The 20447-nt window shown below is 48.8% G+C and overlaps 1 protein-coding gene across 2 annotated transcripts in view; it reads right to left on the bottom strand.

Annotated features, from left to right (window-relative positions):
- MDGA1 (MAM domain containing glycosylphosphatidylinositol anchor 1) overlaps window positions 1-13926 on the bottom strand; it is a 158388-nt gene extending 144462 nt beyond the window's left edge. Inside the window, exon 1 of one of the 2 annotated variants that reach the window (XM_075089147.1) lies at window positions 12456-13926. In XM_075089147.1, the coding sequence (XP_074945248.1) occupies window positions 12456-12582 (127 nt within the window). In that variant the 5' untranslated portion in view covers window positions 12583-13926. The remainder of the gene's footprint in view (window positions 1-12455) is intronic. The other variant, XM_075089148.1, reaches the window with a different exon arrangement.
- Window positions 13927-20447: the final 6521 nt, after the last annotated feature.

Genomic DNA, 20447 nt, shown 5'->3' with positions numbered 1-20447 from the left:
CACTGAAGTCTTTAAAAAAAAAAAAGTCATAAAGACAGACTGACAGCAACAGGATCCAAGCCATTATATGCAGCATTTTGGGCCAGCATTTTTACCAGAGCAGCTCATCTGGATTTAACTCCCTTGGTCTTAGAATTAAAATACTATCTACATAAGTAGCACAGCCAAGCCAAAAATTGTAACCAGGAAAGTGAATCCTCTAAGATTTCCCCCACCCTGCTTCTAACTTCTCTTTTCACAGTGGATCTGAAGAAACAAAACCATTCCTCCCAGGCAGACAGTAGCAGAGGATGGAATCGGAGTCTGGCTACCAGCTTTTGCTGGTGGATCATGGGCACAACGACTACCTGCTCGCACCCCCATAGCTGCATTGTTTCCTTCTGGTCTAAACAGTAAAGAGCCATCTGTGTCAGCAGGTGTGACAAAGCACATGCAAGAAATAAGTCCCTATATCAACAAAAATCCAATCAGCCAAATATGCCTTGAAAACTAATTACAATTACTTTAACTGCATACGACAAAAAGGGAGAAATAAAATACAGGAAAAATCAGAAGAGTTAGTTCAGCAAATGAGCTGCTTAATTACAAGCTATCACCCACCCTACACCACCCTGGGGTTTGGGCTCCAGCCTTGATGTTACCCACAGCTGTTTCCCCACCGACAACAGCAATGCTCACAGAGCATTCAGGACCTTTAGAAAAAGCATATAGGAGTGCATGTGCAAAAGCTACACTAAATCCTCCTTTTTCTTGCATTGGGGGTGCTAAGACTAGCCCCCTTTTAAACAACCCTGGAATTACAGCTATGGCCCTCTGAGACATGTGTAATCCTGTTCAGGCAAGGCTTCCGCCTGGTGGGGACAGCGGTTCGCACTTGCTCTTCCAATCCTTCATTTTCAACAGCAACAATGTCATGGGTATTATCATGAGGCCAATGAAAGAGAGAAATATTCTCACTTCTAGAATTTACACGCCATCAACAGCATCCATTTCTTTTCTCTCTCTCTTTTTTTTTAATCTAGCACTAGCTAGACACATTTCTTTCTCATTTCCCTGTCTACCTCACCAAGCATATCACAGATCCTAGTACTTTTTAGCACCTTCCCCTGCTTCCTCCTTGTGCGAAGATTTTATTTAGACCTAACAAGCAAAAAGCTCACACGGTGGTTTCCTTCCCCCATCCTCCTCACTTACTACTTCCTCTAGACTTGCTTTGAGACAATCAAATGCAATTCTTAAATTAAAAGCTCTTTATTAAGAATTAGCTCTGCTGGAGCTTTCCAACATGCTGACCTACAAAAGGAAAGAAAGTGTGCAATACCACGATGCAGTGTGTCACTCCTCATTTTTCTCTACTGCTCTTTTAAGTGTCTGTATAAAATGCCCTGCTGACCCATCTGAAGCTGAGTGATAGGCAGCTGATCTACTATGTTTTACTGAATGTCTCTTATCTAAACCAATCTCCTTAACCAGCCATATGCTGCAAACATACTTTGAAATGTCTCCATAATAAATTGAGAAGCAGAAATGTTTGTCAAATAGCACACACACTACTGCTGGCCACTTGGAATAACCATCAGCCACAAGTAGGTACATATGCTCATTGTGATCTGCAAAAATCAGCATGGCATCTTTGCCAAGGCTTAGCAAATGCCAGAGTGGTTTCTAGTTTCCACAACTACTGTTCACTTTGGCTGATTTCTCCTTTTACATTGAGTTTCAAGCCTGATTACCAAACCCGAATGTGTAACAAACTGCTCCTTTCAATTTGCTGTGGTGGTATTCAGGCTTTTCACCCAACACCCCAACATGAAAGATGTATGGTATGAATCATGCACATCATAGTAAACAGTCATTGTCTACTGTTGATAGCATTTTTCTGCTGCAATAAGGATGGAAGTCTTGAGCTGCTTATCATTTGACCACAGAAAACAAACTATTATTGTGTTATTTTAACCAAAGCTGGAGCTTAGTGTCTATGGGTAGCTTCTTCAGATGCAGCCACATGGTTCAGGAGCTTGACTATCCCATTTTGAAAAACAATTTAGAAACTTAATTACAGCTAAATGCAGGGCTTGCCTATGCAAGGAGTTATTCAGGAACAGCTTTTCAAAATTAAAGATTAATTCTAGACCTGTTGTCTAGAGGCTCTCTTTCACAGCAGCAAGCTGCATTAAGCCAGCTTGCATCCCTGAATTGCAAGCTACGCTTGCTTGAAAGATACCACAGAGCAAGAACAATGCTGACATTTGTCTTGCTCAAGTTAGGAGCTACTGGATTGCGGTAGCTAAGCTTTTGCAGCCCTCATGCTTCAAACTGTACCCCACAATAAGCCAGCTAGTTGGGTTTGCAGGATCACTACCCAGCTGCACAGCCAGGAGTTGAGTGTATTTGTTTGTGCTACAATCCAAAAGCAAGCACGAACACGGTATAGGTGCCCCACAACTTATTAATCAAGGAGTCGAGTGCAGTATGTTGCTGCCAGATGACCTCAGGGGCAGGAGGCTCAGCATACACTGCAAAGCCCACTCAAGACATTGCACAAATGGTTGGATAACAGGTCAGACTGTGCTCCACACTGCTCCATCTGCACTGGGATCAGTAACCAAAAGAGCTAATTTAAAGCTAGTTCAAGAGCGCATCCACAAGTTACAGTCCTACTTTTGCATAAGCATAGCATACACGCACCTTAAGTTGATTCGTTTGTAAAAACACGCCCCTAATCTCACTGTTTCATACCACTAGAAAGCTCCTATATTCTTATCCAGTTTCCAAGTATTCCTCATCTGTAGAAGTACAGGCACCATCTTTCACTACACCTTAAAATGGAGATCTTGCAACACACAGCTAACACCACTGCTCACCTCCGAGTTCCAATTTCCAGTAAGAAGGTTGTCTTATTCAGCAATTATTTGATGACTGATCAAGATAATCTCCTTCTCTAACACATACCTGTGAATTTTAATTGCTCTAAATATACAAAAAAAGACTCTCTAAAAAAAAAAAACCACACACAAAAAACAAAACACCAAAATCACTGACATTAATTTCTTTTAGCCTTCGTTAGCATGTTAGCATTTGGGAAAAAAACACTAGATTTCTTCTTCCTATCTTCATACTTGTAAGAAAAATAGGAATACGGATTAGCACATACTTAAAATAACAAAACGTGTTGGAATATTCAGACTTTCCTTTTGCTTCTTCAAAAGCTGTGCTCTGCTCTGGCATCCAGAATCCTTGATTATGAGATAACTGGATCAGAGCCTCTTTTCAATGGCTTATTCCTTCTTATCGAGGATGTATTTGCCTTGGATCTACCAGCCACAGGGATTGCAGTTAATACCAGCTGCACTTTACCAGAGAGAAAAGGATGGTTAAAACTTTGCTGATGTTCGATTCTCCATTCTGCCACAGGCAAATCACTTAATCTCCACCTCATTTCCCCACACGCAGAATGGAATAACTGTAGGCAACAGAGGCACCATAAAGGTGGAAGTTCACAGACATTACAGTGATGGGAAACACATAAACACACAAGATATCCTACTTGTGCACTCTGAGAGGGATTTTCAGGGTCTAACAACAGCAGTGGAGGTGCCCCAGACCCTTTAAGTTTTCTTAACACCCCAGCTGGATTCACTTGACTGGTAGGGGCATTCAGTCTCCCATCCCCAGCTGGTTCTTGCTGCTCACGTTACTTTTGTGAGCCTCAGTTTCTCACATTTCTGCTATTTCAAAGTATGACCTGAGTCAGAATAATCAGTTTTTAAACTTAGAGTGAAGAATGACTGTCTCTCACTAATTCTACAAATGCCTTTTTCCACTGTGCAAGGCACACAACAAGCACCAGAAGGTGAAACGACATTTGTGAGCAAAAGCCATTTTGCCACATTTCTCAAACATATTTGAATCACACCTTTGTTTTTCTTATTTCATTGCAAAGGCACACAAGAGATGCACAAGATTCTTATCCACATTTATTTTAAAACAATTTATGCCAATTAGCGAAGGACCGTTTCCTTCTGAAAGAGGAACAGCAATGGCAAGCTGCTACTCTTCTATTAAATGTCCACCTGCAGACATCGTAAAGCCTTTCTCACAGCTTGACTTTAGCTTTCAATGTTATGTCAGTTCTTTAGGCGACATTTGCTAATTTGTCTTTAGAAACTGCTGTTCTTACCGCACCTTTGTCAATTGCTATCCTCACCCAGCTATCATTTCCATTTACATGAACCCAGCAAAAGTATCTGCACGCTCACAGCGGAGAGAAACCACAAGCCAGCACATCACAGCCAGACAGATTTTTAGTTACATCAGTGATATCTCCCCTATGAAAGCTAAAGCAAAGGGATAACAGCCAACACCAAGTCCACAACCGATTTGCAGCACAAGGGAAAGGAGCAACAATAAAGCAAGAGGCTGGCCAGATCGATAAAAGCTGTCTGAGATCCTTGCTTGCCACCTTGCTGTACCCTCTCCCTGGAGGTCTGCAGCCCAGCAGAGCTGTGACCTGCTCACAGAGCAGTGCTGGTGGCCCAAACCAGCAGGCCACTCCAACAGCACAGCTGTCCCTTTGGGGCTGACCTGCCTTATTTGCAACCACTGAAATACCTAACTGCGTTGACGCTGCTGTTTATTACTAGCATGATACTAGGAACACAGAGTGCTTTACAGAAGCGTACAAAGGGAGCATCCTTCTCAGAGGAGTTTAAACATTACTAGACCATAAAGCTTTCTGTAGATTTTGGGAATACAGTCATACAACAACACACTGGAGTAACCATATTGCCTAGTCTAGAAGAACAAGTAGAAAATTTAAAGTACGTATCATTTGTATTCAGCTGTCTCTCTCACTAGTTCCCTAATGCCCTCACCCGAACACTTTAGAGTCCCTGATAGCCAGCTGCCACCTTGCTGTCTTCTTTTCTCCTTCTGCCAGAGCAAGGCCATGCATGAGGATCCCTGTTCCCTCATATCTGTTCAGATTCCTTTAGTTCCTTTAATCTTACCTTTCCTTTTTGAGAACCAAAACCAACCCAACAAGAACCCAAACGAATGAAAAAGTAATCCCAAAAACACAACCACACAGATGTGTGAAGGAAAAAAGAACTGGAGACTACGGTTGAAAAGCTAATTAAGGATTTAAGAGGACTGTGCTCACTTTCTCGTACAGGAAATGAACAACAAGATGCTCTTGGAACTAAGGAATAGCACTTTCACGCTCCACAGGAGTATTACAAGGTGGCAGGGGGAAGAGAATGATCATGAACTGCTTGGGTAGAATGTGGCAGAGCTTCAGACCCTAACACAGAGCAGAGAGATGCAAAGCAGCACGCAAGCAGCCAGCACAAAAAATCTGGAAGCAGCAGCTCAACTCCTGAACTTCGGCCTCACTCCCACCCTTGGGAAGACACCGGGTAGATGGACAGGTGGGGTTTTCTCCAAGTCTACCAAGGTGGGGACATCCCCTTGGGGGCGCGCGGCCAAGCTGCCCCACGCGTGTCCCACAGGCCGCCACTGCGCAGTGCCCTACTTCCCCCAGGAACCTTCGCCTTCCTGACCCAAAGCGGCCTTTTGGTTTCTGCGGGGTTTGCCCTGAGCGAGTCCTGGCAACCCCATGCAGTGCAACAGCTGCCGATGCCAGGATCGGCAGAGCAGCATGGCCCCGCTGCCCAGATGTACTCCCCAGCCACAGCTGGAGAGGGGCCCACAGGTGGGACAGTAAAGATGGGGCAGCTTTGTTCCCCTTTCCCTTGGGTGGGAGAGAAAGCAGGAGCCCCCTGCAGCTGGCATGTTGCACCTGGGCAGAAGTCAGGAAAGCAAGCTGGGACTCAAGACCTTCACTTCAAGAAACATCTGACACCAGGCATGAAAACTCTCTGCCTCCCAGCAAGTCCTGACCCAGCTAACCTGTTGGTAACAGCCCTTCTCTGACTTAAGTTTTGTTGAGCCAAGATCAGCTGATGCCCGGGATCTCCCTTTCCCAGCTCCACTTCTCAAGTTCCTTCCTAGCTCTTTAATGCAGCACTTTTGATTGTCAGCTCCATGCGTTATCCCACATTTAATTTCTTCTTTTAAACATTAAGTGCTTGGTTATAAAAAAAGAAAAAAGCCAAACCTCTGTTGTCCCTTCAACCCCTTCCCCCAAATAAAAGACAGATGAAAGCTTTTTTCTTTTCAAAGCAAGTACTTTGGATCCTAACAGAGCAGAGATCTCACCAGTTAAACACGGGCACAGAGATATGAAACATGCACACTCTACCACCTCTTCACAGCACATCACTCTCCCTGGTGGATCCCGGAGACCCTGCCAGACCTGCATTCTGCTGTGCAGCATCAGCACCATATCCCTCCCCTTCCTCTACAAGCCTGGGGGACCTTGGCATATTTTCCCCTTCTGAATTTAAACCTGTGCAACACCAGCAGCTGACAACTGGCAAAAGGTGGCTGGGACACAGGCACTTGATGTGTTCACCTTGACTGCTTGAGAACAGAAATTGTCTCAAAGTTTCGGTCTCAAACTATTGAGTTTCAGTCTGTCTAAGACCAGGGCTACCAGGTATAGCTTAAAAAACCCACATTGTATTGCCAGATGCAGGTACCCACAGCATCTCTGAGAACAAACCAACATTTTCCGCTGTCTCTTATCTAGAAGCAGACCATCACAAGCTGAACGCTCATCTTCCCCACAGCAAACTGCAGCCCCCTCTAAGGACACAACACAGCAACCCTCTCTGTGCAAAAAATACCGACGCCTCACCTACCCTGATGAGAACTTCACCAGTTAACTATCTCTCCAGAGCTACACAGGCAAGCCAGTTGATTGTGACTTACCTTATGGTGGCTAAAGAAACCTTTTGCAGGTAGGGTTCAGGACATTTCCACAAATGAAGAAACACCCTCAACCCCAAGCAGTCATTCACTGTTAGAAATGCATCTCTCTCTGTTGCTTTTGCCAGCCCACTGACATTGGGCAGAACACAGTTTTTCGCCACTCCTCAACTCTTCCCTCCTCATAACAAGCTGTAGCCACACAGGCAAGACTTTTAGGCATAGATATACTTAACGAACGAAGAGAGCATGGTATGTGTGGAGGAAGGGCCTGGAAGCCTGAAACTGTACTACTCAAGCAAGCAAAATAGCAACTCCAGTCAAAACACAAGCAAAGCAGTAGGGCTTCTGGTTGATGGGAAGTATCACAAGATCTCAAAGTTTCCAGCACAGAAGTCACTTTGTCTTGTTACTTAAAAATAAGGACAGCAGCCTCAGCAGCACAGCATCCCTTACTGCCACTGCCGAACCGCTGTCTGCCTACTGAACCTCCAAGGCCATCTTCTGCTGCACCTTCCACTTACTGTATCTCCCTCCTCTATCTCTTAAGCTCATCTGAAATACATACCTATATTTATAAAAAAAAAAATCCAGTCCAAACCTGACATGGTGATAATTTTAAAAGCTATGTTGCTCATGTCAAATTATTCAACATCTGTCTTCATGTTCCTACAAAAATTAGCATAGGATGGTGGTTTCTGATGACACCTATAGTGAAATATTTTGACTTCTACCAGCAAGTTGCAAACAACCTGTCAAGAGGATAATGTCAGTTTTCTAGTACTGCATATTAAAGCCAACTGAGGGCTTATCTGGTGTGTGAAGCTACTGACCTGACCTAAAAGCAGAGGCTCTAATGTCACAGGAGGGTGAGTCTGACACACTACAGCTGGAGAACAGCAAGGCACACTGAAGCACAGAACTGGACAGATTTAATGCCTTGACCTTAAAGAGCTGCTAAAGAGCTATGCAAATGTTGGACCAACCCAGTCCTTAAGTGAGACTATTTCTACAGCCCTTCAGATCCAGAACTCAGTCCTGTAACCAGAAGGCTGCAGCCTAAGCTACCAGATTTATCGGCTGGACAACAAGGAGAAATGTCTGAGCACAAAGCACTTGCGTACATTTTCACACACATGCACACATATAAATATATATAGAAACATTTAGTTTGGAGGACCACTGTGCTCATACCTCACACATTCTGATCAGAATCAGCCAAGAAGTGGTTCACAGGAGCCAGCTCCATGGCTACTTTAGCCAGCAATCTGCTCATGCATTTTCTGAGGGCACCAGGTTGGGCACAGCATGCGCTGGGATATCAGCAAGATAGCTGAAGAGCTTGTTGTCTGGACTCCTGTTCCCGCTGGCAAAACAGGCAGAGGCAGGGGAGGGGGGCTGATCTGTGTCACCAGGCTCAAGGTTAACATTATAGTGTGCCTGCGCCCCCAGAGACTGGCAGCAAAAGACAGGAGCGCACACAGGTTGCAAAAGAGCGTGAGGCATCCTGCCTTGAAAACTCTAGCTAAAAAGGCTTTTACTTTACAGGTAAAAGGAGTAGGAGACAAATCATGTCACGCGTACGTGAAATGAAAAAGTGCAGATGTTTATGGCCTAAGCCCAGGGTATGTTTTACCATGACACTCCTCCATCGCAGACACAAGAAAACATTCTTGCACTAGATTTTTTTGGCTGCCCATAGTGGCATCTCATGGGTGATTCAGTGTGATGGTGTCTCTTTAAAGAAAGAGCTTTACTAGGTAATTTGTTCCCCACTTCAGAGGCCAGCACAGGACCACTCCATATTGCAAGTGCTTCACCCCCACCAGTTTCGAGTGCCTGAAGTAATGCAGCCCATCCAGCCCCTCTGATCACGATGCCAGGCAGCTTTCCTGGCTGCCAAGCCTAAACCTTTTTATTCCCTTTCCATTACCTTGCTGTAGCCCATCATCACACACAGCGATGACCATTCCTGAAATGTCATTTGGGTAGAATGTGACAGAGCTTCATAATTCCTTCAGGAATTATGAGAGGCAAGGGAAAAAAAGATCCCACTATTTTATTTAGCCTGAAAAGCTGCTGCTGAACACCTAGACTGTGCTAGTTGCAAAACAACTCAAAAATGTTAATTATACTGCACATTGAATAAGAAGAGCAGCAGCCCTGTCCACGCTCTGAACCAGAGCCACACAAGTCCTGAAGTCTGCAAGGCTGACTAGGAAGCAAGAGGCATACTCCTTCCTTTGGAAACACCCCCTATTCTCCCTATCAGTCTACTGTTTAGTGTCTAAGTGTTGATAACTTCAAGCCTGGAAGGGCAAGTCTCCTTTCTCCTTACCTCTTCCTTTCCCTCAAATTCTGACATTTCCTAGAGATCTATTACAGCTTGCTCTTCATCTTGACCAGCAGCATTAATACACCAGGATCAGAAGGCACATGCAGTTTGGGAAATGGGGTACCACAAGAGGCTAATAAAAGTTGCCTCCTGGCAGTCTGTTGAATTGCCTTCCGTATCTGGCCAGCCTTGTCTTACTGCAACAAACAAGGCTGAAAGGATGGGATCAGCTAATGAGAAAAGGGTTTCAGACACACTTCAGTCATTACAACAAATGCCAATTTATATAACGAGCCTCTTCAGGTAGCAGGCTAAAAGCACCTTGACTCCTAATTAAATTGCACCTCCATTGCAAATGCTCCCTTCCCAGAAACCCCCTTACAAACATTTTATTTATACCATTCATCACAATAAACCTCTCCAACAACTCCACTCTCCTAGACAGAGGTCTTTTGTGCACATCCATGTGGGTGTATAATTTAAAGGGTACATCACATGGATACTTTATCTCATTTAATCTGATTTAATCTCAGCAGATTTACTAAAGTAAATATATTTATAGACCCACATAGATGCCTCTCCCCATCTCCATCACCATAAATAAATATTCAAAAGCAGAAAAACAGATCTGAAACACGATACTTGAGTTCCCGTAATTTCTACATTAAGTGCCACATGAGACCAACATTCACAACGCAGAACACTCAAGTACAGATTAAAGCTATGGTGAGAGATTAACATTTAGGACAAACTGAAGTGGAGGGGGGCCGTAGGCCTAGTTTCTAATCCTGCTTTATTTATCCTTGCAAATATCATAGAATCATAGAATGGTTTGGGTTGGAAGGGACCTTAAAGATCATCTAGTTCCAACCCCTCTGCTATGGGCAGGGACACCTTCCGCTAGAGCATGTTACTCAAAGCCCCGTCCAACCTGGGCTTCAACACTATCAGGGATGGGGCAGCCACAACTTCTCTGGGCAACCTGTTCCAGTGCCTCACAGCCCTCAGAGTAAAAAATATATATATAAGGAAGACTATATAAACGTAACAGTATCAATCCAGCTCTGCTTGAGCCATCAATAACAGCAATCTCGCATCCAAACAAACAGTGCTGACTGCACAAGGCATGAAATCAGCGCAGGGTAGTGGACTAAAGGCAGGATTGGGAAAGACAACAGGGAAACTATTAGGCACTGTAGAAGTTTGCGGTGTGCTGGTTCCATGAGACACTGCTCTGGGCTGCACTCAGAGACAGCAGCATCTTAAGGCTCCAGATGGTCTCAAGAGGTAGTTTGAAGAGGTAGGGGAGGAGTGAGGAGGGAAGAGACTGGATTTCTCCTTTGTGTAAGTAGTGTACCATTTTGGCTTAAAAGGATGCCTTCATCTTAGTGCATGTCTCTATCTGAGCTCTCTTTTGTACACAGCTTCTCCAATCTCTTCCTGAGAGAAAAAGACAAAAACATCAGTAAGTTATTCTGATGATCTAATTTAGCAGCAACTCTATCAAATGCAAGTTCACTGGAGTGGATGAAAAAAAACACAACAGGCAACCTTCTAAGGCACATTTAAGCAAAAACAGTTTTAAGCTCTGTCCCTCTTCCTATGATCCTGAGCAGAGAAGCCATTCTACAGCGACAGCTACTCAGCAGCAAGCACACTAAAACAAAATTATAGAAGTTCAGCTAGAAGCAGATTACTTGTTTGAAAGGGCTAAATAACCTGCCCCAACCAAGTTTCTGTACCACAAACTCATTCTACTCCTCATCTTTCCAGCCTTTGGAGGGTCCCACAGTTTTCCTCTGGACACACAGACTGGGAGAAAACACATATACTGGGAAGAAGAAAGAAAAAAAAGAAAGGAAGCTAAACACCCTCTATTGAAAACGGTTATTTTACAAAATGGACCCAAACTCACATTAACATCCCAGCCCTCAAAGAGAAAGGAGGAATTGTTTCCATTAAAGAAATACATCATTAAAAAGTGACCTACAAAGACTTACCCATAGTCAGTGAGACTGAACTGATCTTTGCCAGAGCTCACACAAGAGACTGGCTGCGTGCTGTTAAAAAAGGGGGAGCGGGGGGGCTGGATTCTCTCACTGGGGTCTCTCTTCAGAGCTCAGAGAGCTTGGCTTGTTAGAGGCAGAGGCATGCCTTCCAGAAGGACTTTACAGCAACGCACAACTGAGTTGTAAGCCAAGATAAAGCCGGCTTGTTATGAGAGGCAAGTCTTGTGGGTTGCTTTTATTTATTTTTTCCCAGTGTACTGAAAATGCAGATCTTGTAAAGCAAGAATTAAGAGAGGGCTGGGGGAAAGGGGGGCTGCACGGCTGGGTAAAGTAAATCCCGGCTGTTCTCTCAGCCCAGGGTGCCATCCCCAGCCCCTGCCCTCCTCTCCACCCTCGGAAGCTGAAGGGCTGCAGGAGCCAGATCTCTCTGGCTTGCCATTTGCCACCGTGCCTGTAGAGCAGGGGAAGTAAGGACTATAAATGCAAAAATAATAATAGTAAAAAATAAAAATAATGAAAGAGGGAAAAAAAATCAAGCAGCTCGATAACAGCGTAGCCACAGACCACCCCCCGCCCATCCCCTCGGTCTTAAGAGGAAAACGGGCAGCAAAGTTCAACGGGGTGCAAAAGCAGACTCACCCCCCCGGGGGGGGAGGGAGCCCGGCGGGGCTCGCCGCGGGCTGTGCGGGGGGAGCCGGGAGCACCGCCCCGCAGGCCGGCGGCGGGGAGCGGGCTGTCCCGGGCAGCGGGGGAGGCAGCGGGCACCGAGCCCCAGCGAAGCGGCGGCGGCTCGGGGAGGCGAAGCGGAGGGCGGCCGCCGCTGCTTCTGCGGGGAAGCAAACCCGCAAGGGCAGCGCGGGGAGGGGATCCTCCGTCCTCCCCCTGCCCCGAAGGAACCGCAACTCGGAGGTGCTCCCGGAGCGGGCATCGGCGGGGCGTCCCCACGCGAGGCGGGTGGGGGAGAGGGGGGGCAGGGCCGGGGTCGCTCCCCGCGGCAGCTCCCGCTCCTGCCGGCTCCGGGCGCGGCCAGCGGTCCCTGCTGCCACCCCGGCGGACTCGCAAGCCGGAGCCGGCTGGGGGTTACGGCGAGGAATCGTGGAGCGGCTCCAGGCGCTGGAAGCCCTGTTGCTGCGTGCATCTCCCCGCCCGGGCTGCGGCAGGCTTCGCCGGCATCATCTACTTTCTCCTGCAGGTGCTTTTTAACTTTGATCCCACCGCCGCCGGCTGCGCCCTCGCCTCCCTGCTCCCTCCCAAGAGGCGGCCGCCACAACGTCTCTTACCGTAAACCCCTTGTCCCCCGCTGTACACCGGCACCAGAGACAGGAGTAAAAACCAGATCATTTCCATCTTCAAGGCAGAGCCTTCATCGCCGGCAAAGAAAAGCAGCCAAAACAGCCCAGGCAGCATCCGGCGGGGGAGCAGGCGACAGCCCCCCGAAACGCCGCCCCATACGCCCCGCTCCGCGCCGGGCACCGGCGCCCCGGGGGCGGAGGAAGGGACCCCCCGGACCGGGGCCGCCTGGGGGTGAAATTTAAGAAGAAAAAGCCGAAAATAAAAAGGGGGGGGAGGGGGGAAAAAGGAAGGCGAGAGCGAGAGAAGGCGGTAGGGAGGGCAAGAGAGCGGAGCGCCGCTTCCCCTCGCCAGGTTGCTCGAGGATCTCCAGGAAAAGGGGCGGCCGCGCCCGCACTGGGGGTCCGCGGAAAGGCCAGCCCGGGGGCGCCGGGCAGGGGCAGGGCTGGGGCCAGCCCAGCGCTGCCCCCCGGCCCCTGCGGGAAAGGGGGTTTCTTTGTTCCGCGGGAGCCGCCGAGCGCTGCCCCGAGTCCCGCCAACTGGGGCCAACTTGGGAGAGCCCTCGCCCGCGCTCCTCCCGACGAGGCTCTGGCCGCAGCCCCAGGAGCGAATGGGGGAAAGGAGAAGGAGGTGGAGAAAAAGGGGGGGGGGGGGGGGGTAGCGAGGGTGGGGGGTAGAGCCAGCTGCTGAAAGGCGGAGGGAGGGATAGGTGATTCTCTCTCCTCTTTTCCAGATCTTCTGAGGAGGGGAATGTTGTAATTAATCAAATCCAGGAAGGAGTTTTTTTCTTTCTTTTTTTTTCTTTCTTTTTTTTTTTTTTTAAAGCGGCTCCCAAGAGCTCCCCCAGCTGCACTGCATCGCCCCAGCCAGCCTGAAGGAAGAAGCAAACGAGGAGCAGACAGACCACGCACCCTCGCTCCGCCTGCAGCTCAGCCCGGCTCTCCTCGCCTCCTCCCCAGCCTGCCAGGTCCTTCTCCCTTCAAAACTTTCCCTGATGTTTTGTGCCGGGCTCGGGCGGGCGCTTCGGCCTCCGCTGCTTGCCTGTTCCGCCCGCCTCAAAGATGATTTGCGGCTGTAGAGCGGTCTGGGTCGCTCTCCCTCGACGGCTGCTGGAGTTCCTGGTGGGAACTAGTAGGGGCTGCAGCTGGAAGGGAGCCGACGAAGAGGGACGAGAAGCTGGACAAAGCTGGGTTACTCCTGCCAGACGCCGGCTAGAAACCGCTTGGCAGGTCCCTGCCCCACCGCTTATTTTTTGAAGCGCCAAAAATCTTCTGCGAAAGTTGCCGGGAGCGTCACCGCTCCCCAGCCGGCCCCGGGGCGCTCCGTTCCGCTCCGCTGACCTCCGAAGGGGCGCCCGGGAGCACCGCACCGCGCACCGCCGGCCGGGCTGGCCCGGGGCCGCCCCGCACCTCCCTGCCGGCCGGCAGCGCCCTATTTCCTTCCCCTTTGGCTTTCCAGATTTTTCCCCTCCCCTCTTCACCATTTCATTCCCCTTGGGTGTTTTTTTAAAAAAAAAAAAAAAAAAAAGGGAAAGAAAAAGGAGCCAATTAAAGCGGCGGCGCTCGGCAGAGCCCTGCCTCCTGCCCAATTCTGCGAGCCTCCCCTCGCCCCGGCCCCATTAGAGAGAACAACGCAGAGCTGGGGAGAAAAGGGGACTTGCTCCAGCCGTCAGCCCGGGGTCCTCCCGTGCTCAGGACTCTCGCGGCAAGGTCGGCTTCTCCCGGCTGGGACATGAGATGCCGAACGCCCAGGGGCGGGGGGGGGGGCGCCTCCTGGCTTGCATGGGCAGCGAGCCGGGGGCTCCTGTGACGGCGCTGGCTGGTGCCAGCAAAGTTGTTTTTTTTGGGGGCCCCCCCAGGTAGGTTGCAGGCTGGCGGGGCTGCCTTGTGCATGCTGCTTGGGAGCGAGGGGCCCCGGTGGGGCGGGAGTGGTGTACGGGCCCCTAGCCCGGTGCGTGTCTGCGGGGGTCGGCGGTAGCTGATGCGTGTGCATGAGAGCCGGAGCCGGGGAGCTCTGCGTTTCCCCCCCGCGCAGGGTTCGGGGTGAGATCTACGGCCACGAGGAGGAGAAGGAGGAGGAGGGAGATGCTGCGCGACCGCCCCGGGCATCACTGCCGGCGCCCCGGGAGCGCCGGTGCGGAGCCTCGCTTTGCCATCCCTTTCTGTAGCTGCTTTGCTAGGGGCATAAAACGCTGCTTCGGGGGAGCCTAGACCCGCGCACCCCACGGGGCTCCGGAACCCACCCGTGCCTGGCCCGGGACTGTAGCAATAAGCCCAGACCGTAAAGCGGAGCCACCGCCGTGGAAAGCCCGTTTCGGGGGCCGCACTGCTCCCCCGGAGCCCGCGGGCTCCGGCACGCCGCTCTCCCGCCGCTGGCCCCGCTGGTGCTCCCGGTCCCTTAGCGACACGGCGTCCCCTCCGCCTCTTCCCCGGGGCTGGTCCCCGCGTGCCCTCCCTCCTCGGCCACGCGTGGGCTTGGCGGCTCACAGTGGTCCCTCTGCTGCTGCCCCCGGGAGCCCCCGGCCCTGCCCGCCGCTCTGCATCCCTCGCCGCTCGCCGCGGTAGATGGGAAGAGGTGCTACACCCGCAGGGAAAGCGGATTGCAAGACGTACCCCAGCAGGCACTGAGTCGCCGAGCGAGCGAGTCACTCCCTGGATAAAAATGTAATTAAAAAAAAAAAATTATTGAGAGAGATGGTCCAGAGAGCGGCTGGCTGCTCAGTCATGCTCTAACAAACAAGCAGTTAATAGATGTAGCCGGTAATTAGTAAGCGGTTATTCCTATTGTAAATGAAGCTCAGCGGGAGAGGAAAGCAACAGCATGCAAAAGGAGGAGAGCAGCGTTAAGGACAGGGCAGCTTCGCCCGGTGACCAGCATCCCTGCCTGCAGGAGGCAAGGCAGACAGATCTCCCGCAGGACCCTGTTCCCTCACCTGTCAGGATGTCGCCAGTATAAAACTGCTTTGTTTGGGTCTTTTTTCCCTTTTATATTTTTTCCTTTTTTTTTTTTTTCTTATAACTGAGCTAAGGGAACATTTGCCAAGAAACTGTGGGCTTCGCGCTCTGAGGTGTCCTTTCCAAAGATGACGACATGGATTGGGGAGCTTATAAAGGCACCTGAAGTAAGCAAGTTTATTTTTTTAATACAATAAACCCTTCTCTGAGAAGGATTTAATCCTTCCTGCAGTGGGTGATGGCAACACTAATAAAGGGCGTGTAGGTAGAAGGAGGCAGCCGGCACTGGGAGGGCAAGTGGTGCAGCCCCTTTGCCAGGGCATGGGGAGAAGCAGGAGCTGAGCCTGATAAGACAAAGTAAAATTGTCCGCATCTGCATGAAGCAGGCTGAAAGCAACACAAGAAAAGGAGATAAAGAAATGTTTGCAGATCCAGGAAACTTCATGGTGATAAAAAAAACCCATGGAGAGATGAGTCTTGTTTTTTTTCTGCTCATATTTTTTAGATAAGGATATTTATGGGGCATTGTGTAGCCTTTCCATTTTATTTTTTTTTTCAGGGATTCTCATTAGATTATGGAATAGTGCCTCAGAGTTTGAGCAAGTATGAGTTACATATCTAGATAATGAGTCTAAAAAAAAAAAAAAAAATCCCCAAAATGTGTGCTTCACACCCCTTTTTGTGTTAATGTTCAATGCACATGCTCATGTTTCACTGGCACAAATGCTCATGGAAAATGAATTTCAAAGTGAACTGCCAAAGTATGTGAAAGAACCCAGCTTCCTCTTAGCAAATAAAAGTATTTGCACCAAAAGTACCTTTGAACTCATCCAATCAGGCAACAGTAAAAAAAAAACATAAAGTGAGACTGTTTGTGAGCAGTCCATTGAATTAAAGGAAAAAATAGTTGGATAATAAATAATTAGAAAGAGCTGTTGTCTGTCCATAAATATTCTGAGTTGAAAAAAATATGGCTAAAACGTGGGTACATAACTGCAGTTGCTAAATAAGGTAATTAATAATTATTGGTTGAGATCTAATAAATCATAATGTTCATAACTCCGGTGTTTCCAATGGGCAACAGCAAGCCAGCGCTCCCATGCGCACTTGCTAAGCAATCTATTTGTCGTAAGGAAACCATACCCAGCAGTGATTCTTCTTGTCAAAAGCAAAGATGAGGGATGTCTTTCCTCCCCCACTGGCTGTTTCCACAGAACGTATTTGTCCCATCTTCCTGGCTGGGAGTCAGTGTCTCCGGTCCCTTCTCAAGACCCCACTTGTCAAATGAGTCCTGTCTCTTTGCAGTATGTATAAATATTTCATCACCTATATTTCACAGCTACGTTAAGAGATAGACAGTCTCTGGGACAGACGTGGTGTTCAAAGAGAGCAAATCGTAGATAGCATAATGTCACCAGGCAAGAGACGATTGAAGAACTGCGTGAGGCCAAGGTCCAGTTGCAAGAACATTAATTCTCTTTGTGTCAATGTTTTCATGCTATAGTGTGGTGCGGCCTGTCACTTCTTTCTTTTCTGGGATGATGCAGCTATCTGTGGGCCCCAGTGATCTCTTGAGCTTGTGGCCTGACATTTCTGTCACCTCTCTCCTGCTTATCTTCTTTTCAGCACCATGTCCAAGAATGTCTCCCGGATTCCTGAAGTTTGATCTCTTTCTCCCCTCCCTCCCTACACACACATATGGAAACGAGTACAGCCCAGCTGGAAGCTTTGCTGCAGCATTTCCCTTGCTATGGCTTATTAAAAGGGAGTTGAAATAAAAAGTAAGAAGCAAAAAGGAACACAACAGGGCATCTTAAAGGCAATGAGCAAAGCCAGGGTGACTCCAAATGCAGCAAGAGAGGTGAGAGTTGAGAAGGGGAAAGCCAGAGGACTCGCTAGCACTGCAGCAGGGATGTTAGCAGGGAGATGGGAAAACGAGGGAATTCTAACTGCAGCACAGGTCTGCATCAAGGAGCTGAGCACACAAGGTTGCTCCTGTGATGCTGCTGTGCCAGGCTGAGCTGGGGCAGGCTCTGCAACAGCACAGTACAGGGGCAAGGGTCCAACGCGAGGCAGCAAGGTAGGGCAGCGAGAGAGTTGAAGAGGGGGAACTGGGAAAGGCAGAGGAAAGCCAGTGTGTGTGGGGAGGGGGAGCCCTGTCACACTGCGATAAACAAACTAGGGGCAACTGCACCAAGTACTCTGCAAAACACGAACTACTGGAAGGTGGGAAAGCAGGGCTAAGCCACAATGACAGGATGCAGTTGAACTGTCCAGCGTATGTTTTCTTTCTGTTTAATTGCTCTTCACAGGACTGTAAAAAAAAAAAAAAATTAAAAATGCTAGTTTGTCATTCTGAGGTGCTGGAATCAGCATCTCTTTGGGGAAAAAAATCCTCCTAGCCTAGAGCAGTGCTTCCCACCATGCTTAACACTAGGCTGGTGCTGCTGCTGCCCCAGATCCTCCTGGGTATCCCCTGCTTCCAGTATGAAGCATGCCAAGATAGGGCTATAAATCCCAAGGGCTCCGCTTTCCTGTCCTCAGTTCTCCTCGTCTCTACTCCAGGGAAAACACCTATGCTGTGTTCGCTTTCTTCCTAGATGCATTTTACAGCACTAGTGGTACCTCTAAGCCTCTTGTGTATTCTCTGCTTTTCTGATTAGCTCTCCTCATCGCAGAGAGTGTTTGGTACTGAAAGGAGTGATGAAGAGGGAGTCCATCTCTATTCCTAACCCAGAGTATTCATCCTGTCTGAGCTTTCCACCCTTCCTCCCTGCACTTCCCTGATGGAGCCAGTCCCAGGGCTATGCTGGGATCTCTGACAGCTGGTTGCTGTTGTATTGGATTTTGCTATTCCTGCCTTTACCCAATTATACTTTGACAAACTTCTGTTTCCTGGTTCAGGCTTATGTGAAAGCCATTGCAGTCCCTTGCACCTGTGATCTCAACATGTGGCCACTCTTTTTTCCTCAGCTCAAGTGCTGACACACACAGCATCCCACTTCTTGTGCACTAAACCCACAGGCTTTTAACTGAACATTTTCTACCAATCTCTCTGCTTTTTAGCCTATATATCTAGTTTACCAGAGATCCTGCTGGTTTTTTGCTCTTGTGCTTTAGGAAAGATTGGGGCAGGCACAGGGGTGCAGACAAGCATCTCAGCACCTCTGGGATCATCTTTTTCCTCTTTCACCTTTTCTTTGATCTTTTTTTCCTTTCTGCCTCCTTCTCCTCCTGCATTCATGCTTTCTTCTTCTTTCCCACTCTCCCTTTCATGTGTAAAAAGTGAGTTGAAAAAATGTCAACCTGGTGCTGGTCAAAGGAACTTGTTCTCCCTTTCTTCCACTTCCTTTCTTTACCTCAGTCCCCCTCTCCTGGCACACATCTCCCAGAGTGCCATGGAGAGAGATGGTTTTTCACAAAGAGCAGATACAAAGGGTTTGGTATCTCCCCTGTTTGATCCTCCCCCGTTTATGCTCTCTACCACTGCCAGCAAAGGGTGCATAGTTTGTGGATCTTGTCAGTGCCAGGCAGATGATCTGAAATGTGTGATCTCTGCCCTGCAGTGGAGGTGGTGCTGCTGGGGAAGGTAAAGGAGCTACTCCTGAAGCAGATGCCTTCAGACAGAGGGTTGTGTTTGAACCAGTTGTCAGCACTCCCAGGAGACTGTGCTGCTTGGATTTCCCTTGAAAGGTTTTAAACACAACGCACAGCATGGGGATGATTGATGGACTTGTGTCAAACTAAAATCTGCATAGGACAACTCTCAGATGGGACCTTGCTGTTTAGACCTTGGTGGAGGCAGCCTTTGGCCACAGAAAGCACATTATGTCTCTCATAGCCTGACGTGATAAGGAGGCCATCCTGCAGAGTCACTTTTGTGGGAGTGCTCAGGTGAGACTGTGCGCTCACATGCCCGGAGACCACTAGTTGGTGAGAAAACACCCCAGCTAGTACCTCCTCACTTCAGTTGCCCAGAGGCCACAGTCCTTTTGGGGAAGCTGATCTATCATCAATACGTTGACTTGAAGTAAGAGAAAAGAAGGCCCTCAGGCCCTATTTGTCCCCAGACAGAGCCACCCACTTCAGGAAGGCGAGCATCTGTGTTTTGGATGTAAAAAGAAAGCTGCAGAGAAAACTGTTTTTCCATGAGAATATCCTGTCGCTACTGATCCCGGACCATGAGAGCTGGGAGAGATGGTTACAGAAAGATTCAACAGTGCCTGACAGACTGCAGCCAAGAGCATGCAATTCAGTTCCTGAAGCAGCCCCATTGCTTTCTGGGGAAACCACGCATTGTTTGTCAGTGGTGCAGCTCTCCACCAGCCTCCCACTGCAACGAGACAGCAAAAAAAATTGAAATCCAAAGAATGTCAGTAGCTTCTGTGCACTGCCACTGTCCAAACAGCTTGGGCCAAACAGCTTAAAAGCAGAACTTTACTGGTGTGGGCTTCATTCCACCCAGGAGAATAGGTATGCAGTCCTCAGCTCACCTGGAGATCGCCTGCTGTTTTGGCTGGACATACCTAAGTCAGCCCAGTTCCCGCTGGAGGCTTCCTCCTGCTCTCGTTTTGGCAGCTCTCCAACTGATCGCCATTCCCCTTCACTACCACAAATCCACTCTCCTGGACTGACCCATCTTCCCTCTGCCCAGATTCCTTCCAGGAGAATTATAAATAAGTACAGCTTCTCCCTGAGGTTTTGGAAACACTGAGGCCAGAGCTCTTGTTGGAAGTGTAGTAGCCCCAGTGCACCTATCTCCTCCTGAGGTACTCAAGGTCGGATGTGGACACTCAGGTTTTAATTCTAAATAACTTTTATGGCCTGTTTCACTGTCACTCCTTGCTCTGCTTGTACCTATAGCCCAGGGCAGCAGGTGAATACATCAGAGGGTTTCCAGGCATAAGGAGAGAAGGCGAGGAGCTGCCTCACTGGGCAACACATGTCTCAGTGCCACTGAACATCCCTGCTTTGGATCTGTAAGCTGGTGAGGTCTGAAGGGATACAGCAGTGCAAGTCTTACCCCTG

The sequence above is a fragment of the Phalacrocorax aristotelis genome, chromosome 3 (genome assembly GCF_949628215.1).
Source record: "Phalacrocorax aristotelis chromosome 3, bGulAri2.1, whole genome shotgun sequence".
Lineage (NCBI taxonomy): Eukaryota > Metazoa > Chordata > Aves > Suliformes > Phalacrocoracidae > Phalacrocorax > Phalacrocorax aristotelis.
Note: the sequence above shows the minus strand (reverse complement) of the source record. Positions and strands in the feature narration are given on the sequence as shown.